This window comes from Acomys minous (genome assembly GCF_964271855.1).
Source record: "Acomys minous genome assembly, chromosome: 15".
Classification (NCBI taxonomy): Eukaryota; Metazoa; Chordata; class Mammalia; order Rodentia; family Muridae; genus Acomys; species Acomys minous.
The window spans coordinates 71,923,060-71,929,059 of NC_140497.1; the positions used below are offsets into that span (position 1 = coordinate 71,923,060).

The 6,000-nt window shown below is 50.9% G+C and overlaps 1 protein-coding gene across 2 annotated transcripts in view; it reads right to left on the reverse strand.

Moving 5' to 3' along the window:
- Positions 1 to 4,707, reverse strand: part of ADAMTS3 (ADAM metallopeptidase with thrombospondin type 1 motif 3) — a 215,164-nt gene extending 210,457 nt beyond the window's left edge. Inside the window, exons 1-2 of one of the 2 annotated variants that reach the window (XM_084758172.1) lie at positions 4,102 to 4,707; positions 2,823 to 2,850 (exon numbers count right to left, since the gene is read on the reverse strand). In XM_084758172.1, the coding sequence (XP_084614298.1) occupies positions 2,823 to 2,850; positions 4,102 to 4,170 (97 nt within the window). In that variant the 5' untranslated portion in view covers positions 4,171 to 4,707. The remainder of the gene's footprint in view (positions 1 to 2,822; positions 2,851 to 4,101) is intronic. The other variant, XM_084758171.1, reaches the window with a different exon arrangement.
- Positions 4,708 to 6,000: the final 1,293 nt, after the last annotated feature.

The following is a 6,000-nucleotide window of genomic DNA, read 5'->3' on the forward strand; positions in this document are numbered from 1 at the left end:
TCTCCAGAAATGCAACCTAAGAACACCAAAAGCACCCTTGCCGGGCTGCTGACTCATCACCTCCCAGCTAAAATTCAAGCACACCTGCACTGGTTTCTTTTCTGCAGAAAACAAAACAAACAAACAAACAAACAAAAGATTCGCATGACTGATACCAACAAAAGGTCTGGACCAAAGTCCATCCCGGGCCTCTTAAATGAGAGCATCTCAACTCTATCTGAAAAACTTCATCAGAGAAATGCAATGCGTTTTATAGTGTGAATAGGATGTGTCCGAAGACAGGGTCATCTTAAGATACCTTTTAAATGACATATTGAAATGTTGTAGTGTCTAATGAAATGAGTAATTATAACTGAGACTGTTCTTTTCCTGTTGGTTTGGGGTGGGGGTGGGGCGGCTTAAATCCCTTAAAAAGATAGACAGATGGCTGAGTGCCGTCAATCACGACAAAACTAATGTCTCCTCTTAGGCAGCCTGCAGCGCATTCTCAGCCACCCTTCTCCCTCCTGTTCTGCTCTTGCCACTTAAACTCTAAGAGCGGAGAAGAGCCACCATGACACTAAGCCCTACAGCCCTACGTAAGGAGATTTCCACACACGCATGCACGCTGCACGCTGCATGTGTAAATGCTTAACAGCTCCATGGTGTTAAAAAAAAAAAAGTGAACTGGACTCAGGAGAAACTACACAATTTTGGATTTTGGTCCTTCTAAGAATAGCACTAATAGAAGGAACTAGAACTAGCGCTCTCTCTCTCTCTCTCTCTCTCTCTCTCTCTCTCTCTCTCTCACACACACACACACACACACACACACACACACACACACACACACACACGAGGCAGCAGTATAGAGGCATAGTGGCCATCTCCACCATCAGCAGTCAACATCCATACTCACCCACTGCACTTGCAGCTAGGCTAGCCCGCCCCCTATGTTGGATGTGCCAAATGCATCCTTGACTTGTACTATTTCCAGTTCATTATAGGTCTATGAAATACAATCTCATCCTGAGCTGGGGGCATCTGTAACATAGCTCGGGGCCTAGAAGTCAGTTTCAGCCATTACTTAACAAGTATGGACCCTCCCTGGGCACTGCAGCAGGCAGCTGTGCTATAGCAGAGGTTTCTCAAGCTTCGTGTTCCTCATCTCTGTTAGAGACATGCCTACTACTCATCCTGAGTCTGCAAGAATCAAACGAAACGATGCACATCAAGCAGTTAACACTACACTCGGCATTAGTCGGTAATCAGTAACTTGTAACCAAGTAGTAGGGACAACTTTTCTCTTTAAAAAGAAGAAGAAGAAGAAGAAGAAAAAAAAAGACTTTATAGCCTGGAGTGATAGCACATACCTCTAGTCCCAGTGTTGATAAGTTCAAGTGAGTTCCAAGCCAGCCTGAGCTATGTAAAATCAATTTTATACTATCACTTCATAAATACAAAATTCACTGTGAGGTATGCTATGCCCAAACTAAGATTATCTTCTAAAGCAAATTAAATAAAACACGTTATTTTAGACGGTGTAGTGGTTTGAATGACCATGTCCTCCCATGGGCTCAGATACTTAAAGACCCTCTTATCCCTAGTTGGTGAAACTGTTTGGGAAGGATTAGGAGGTGGGTCTTATTGGAAGAGGTGTGTCACTGGGACGGCCTCTGGTTTCGTGCGATTCCCAGTTAGTCTTTCTCTCCCTCGTGCACCTCAGGATGTGAGCTCTCAACTACTGCTCCAGCATCGTGCCTGCCTGCCTGCTGCTCTGCTTTGCCTGTGAAGATATTGGTCTCTAACCCTCTGAAACCGTAAGCCCCAAATAAAACTCTTTCTTCTCTAAGTTGCCTTGATCATGGAGTGTCTTTACGGCAATAGAAAAGTAAGTAAAACAGTGGTTAAAAGCACTGGGTGATCTTTCAGAGAGCCCCAATTCAATTCACAGTAACCCACTTGGCGGCTAACCCTCTGTATCTCCAGTTTCAGGGGATCTGATGCCCTCTTCTGGCTTCCTTGGACACTGCACACACATGAGCAGACAGAGGCAGGCAAAATACCCGATGCACAAGATATTTTTTAATATGTGTATTATAGAATACTGATTGGAGCCTGGCTTTCCATTGTGAACACTCAAAACAAACAGTATTATGAATAACCTCAAGAAATGACCATTGTCTTTTGTATAACCTGTTACAAACCGCATACTCTGAGCGTCAGTCTCCTCAGTTGTAAAATGAGGTCGTTAATAGCCCCCCTCTCGCATATTAACCTAATGTTACTTGCTAAAGGCTCTCTCTAATGGTATCTTTCATATTTGAAGATAAGTATTTTCAAGCACATGGACTAAAAGAAGTCACCCAAGAGTGTAGACAAAGCAAACTTAAGGGGGTGAGGGGAAGCACTACCACCAACAAAACCAGATGTGAATTCTCCTCTTCAACCTTTTCCCCTTCTTCCTAGCATTCCTCCAACAATCTTCAGCTATAAGCGAATTTGTTTCTTCTTATGTTACATAAGTTGAGGGTCTGACTTTACACATCTCTTGTGTTGCAACTCAACTGTAACCCTCCCAGTACATACAGGTGGCTTGTACCAAATCAGTGATAAATTAATGCCTGAGAATTCGAACATCTAGGGAGGTTATCGACACCAATATAATTTAGCCTGAGGAACCTAAGACCCTCCCACAGAAAGCAGAAGAGTAGAAAGGATTCCAGACTACGGATTATTGTAACCACTAATTAGAAAACTTTCAGAAAGGCTTGTTTTTGCTTGGCTTACTTTGTTCCCTGCTCTCAGCTATGATAAGAGTGACATTTGAGAGGGAGGCTTACCTATTTGCACCGTTTCTTCAGTACCAGCCTGGAAAGGAGGGGTGGGGAGTAAGAGAAAGAAACCGGTTACTAAGTTTCATCTTATCACCCTGTGCGTTTATTTCCACCATCAGTGCTTTTTGGGAACTGGCTAATCAGGAGACCCAGAGACTGGAATTGTGGCCTAAAGTCTGAACCTTGATTCCTAGAAGGCTCCAGTGACAGGAGTATGAGCCAATTCAATGACTGAGAACGGGACTTGTTGGCCAGCTTTAATTTTAGTATCTGTGAAGCCGGCAAAATAAGCAGGGACCCTCTATGGCCTCTTCAGGGAAACTCCAATACTAGGTCACTATTGAGGAAAGGTGGGGGGGGGGGGAGGGAGTCTACATTTCACCAGGTGAGAAGCAGCCTGAATCCTAAGAGTCAACTGGAGAATGCCCTACTTTTAAAGCCTTAGGGTCAGACCAGATAGACCAGAGAGGCTACAAAACCTCAGAGAGAAATGCACTGAGAGTCTTGCTGATCCAGTGTGGTTGTGATTTACTACAAAGGGCCCGCCTGCCTGAGCCTCCTTCAAGGACCTTTCTGGGAGCATCAGCTTCACCTTGAGTCTCCACAGGGTGGGGGCAGGGCCGAAAGGCACCAGAGCTGCACTCAATTTAGCTTTAAAAAGAGGAGGAGTTGTGCAGAGGGGGAGGGGAAGAGGCGGCAGACGCCTCCAGCTTTGGCTGCCCGCGGAAAAGGCGAGGGCAGGAAACGTCCCAAGCCCTCCCCAACTGTCAAACTGCAGCCCGGCCCGCGGTCCTCCCAGGACACGTGTCTGCTGAGTAGCTCCGGGTCCAGCCTGGGGACTTCTTGAAATCCCCCGTCCCTGGCTGCCCGCCGGAGCAGGGAGTCAGGAGGAAGAGGAGCTTTTCTCCAGGATCCGCGATCCGTGACTGGAACTTCACCAGACCTCCGGGAGCGTCCCCCCCACCCCACCCCCCGCTAAAGGGGGACAGCCTGATGGCCCCACTAAGGATGTGATCTGACACCTGGACTGCGCCTTGTCGCCGCGGGCTAGGGAATCCCCAGGAATTATGAGCCGGGGAGAGTCCAACCTCCCGTGCAATGAGCCCCCAGCTCCCCAGCTCCTATCCCCGCGCAGCACCCGGCCCTCCACTCGCCGCCTCGGACTGCAGAAGATGCCCCAGAAGGGGCAGGGGGAGGAAAGGAGAGTGAAGGGACGGAGGGGAGGAACTCTATCAGGAAAAGGTTGGGTTTGAGTTTTTTTTTATTATTATTATTTTCCACTTACTTGTCCATCAGCTGATGTCCTAACCTCTACCAGAGAGGCTGCTATCAACCAAAGTGACAGGAACACCATCACGAGTCGAGTGCACTTCACAACTACTGGGCAAAGCAGCTACCCCCAGCGCAAACGACCCCCAAAATAAGTTTCCTTTAAAAAGCGCAAGGAAAATGGAAGGGGGTGGGGGTGGGGGGGGACGCGTGCAGAGCTTTTAAAAATGATCTTGGGCTTTGCTCAATGAAAAGGCAACGTGAGCTGTGCGCCTGGCCCCGTGCCCTGTCGGTCCTTTCCACTTCACCTTCTCACCCTGTCCTCCCAAGCCGACTGTGAGGGAGCCAGGGGTGCTGCGAGCCGGGCAGAGGCTGACCCGAGCGGGGGAAGGAACCCGGGCGTCCCACTCTCTGTCCCGGGGCTGCTTTTGACGAGGCTCTCGGAGACCGTGGGCCGCCGAGGCTAAGCACGGAGACGGCTAGGGTCCCAGGAGCGCAGAGGCGGGGAGAAGTGGGAGCCGGAGCCCAGCGAGCGGGAGAAAGAGGCAGCGCAAGCCCTGGAGCCTCCGCCGCACACGCAGTGGGGGCGGGAGAACGAGGGGAGGAGGCGGCCGCCTAGGAGGAGGGAGGAGTGGGCCGCTCGCCCGCTCCAGTTGCTCGCGGGCCCCGGCCGTCTGCTCTCAAACCGAGACCCGCCGGGCGCTAATAAGGCGGCCGAGTCACCCCCCTCTCCCGGGCGGCCCCTCCCGCCGCGCGCCCACGTCACGCGGGGCCCGCGCCCCCGGCGGCGCAGGGTCAGGACTAGCACAGTCCCGGGGGCTGCGAAAGCACCGCCCGGACCCTGCACGTCCCAGGTCTCCTAGATGGGACGAGGGGCGGGGAGGGTCCAGGCGCGCCTCCCATCCGAACTGGAGATGGGGGCGGGGGGGAGGGGCAGCGCTCCCCTGACTAGACCTGTGCCGAGGAAATCACCTCCTCTAGCCTCCCTTATTCCCCTTCCCCCTAATCAGGGGAAAGTCTCCCCAGAGAAGCCCAAGGACGTGGGGACTTTCCCCTCCAAACACTCATCCCCCTCCCACGCTTGGATGGGCTCGGGGGTGGGGGCCGGGGATGGGGGGGCCTCTCTCTTCTCCGCAAAGCTCTTGTTTATGCTTTATTCGTTTATATTAGTTTTCAAAGATACCGCGTTCCCTTTCTGTACTCAACCGGATGTTTCCGTTTATCACTAGAGTACACAGGCCTCAGGGTCTCCTGCCTACAGCCAGATTAAGTTATCTAGTGGCTTCTGCTATTTGCAGCTTTCTGGGACTAAAGGACACAGACCTGAGGGTTGCTGGAATCCCAGACCCACCTCGCTGGGGGAGACCGGGGTGCCCTTGGCGTGGGGGGAATGGGGGCGGGAACCAAGAAGAGGTTTCCCCTTTCCTGGAGGATCTCCCTCACCCAGGATCAGACCAGAGAGAAATGAGGTTCACATTGAGGTGGAGTGTTCCAGACTTCACCTGGAGATAGGGAAGTGGAATCAGGTCCCGCTGAGGCATTCCTGCCAAGGTGTAGCTAGTTTTCCTGTATACCTTCAGAGATTGTTAATTCCTAGAGAGCCAAAGGAAAGGCTGTTCTCTGGCTTACATGTTGCACTGCTTTCCTTGCTGTGTTAGCTCTGTCTTGTTAAAATCATATAAGGAGCACGTTTACAGGAACATATGGGAAGTGGCCTCACCTAGTAACACAGTGTATGGGGTTAATTAGTTAATTATTGCTTAGAAATAGGGTTAGACCCTCAGGACTGAAAAACCTCTAAATCGACTCTCCTCTGTCAACTCCAGCCTGCAGCATTGTAGTGGGCTGTCCTTGACGGGGGCGGTCCAGGGATGAACGCCCGACTTTGTACCTGGGTTTACCTATCCGTTAAAAG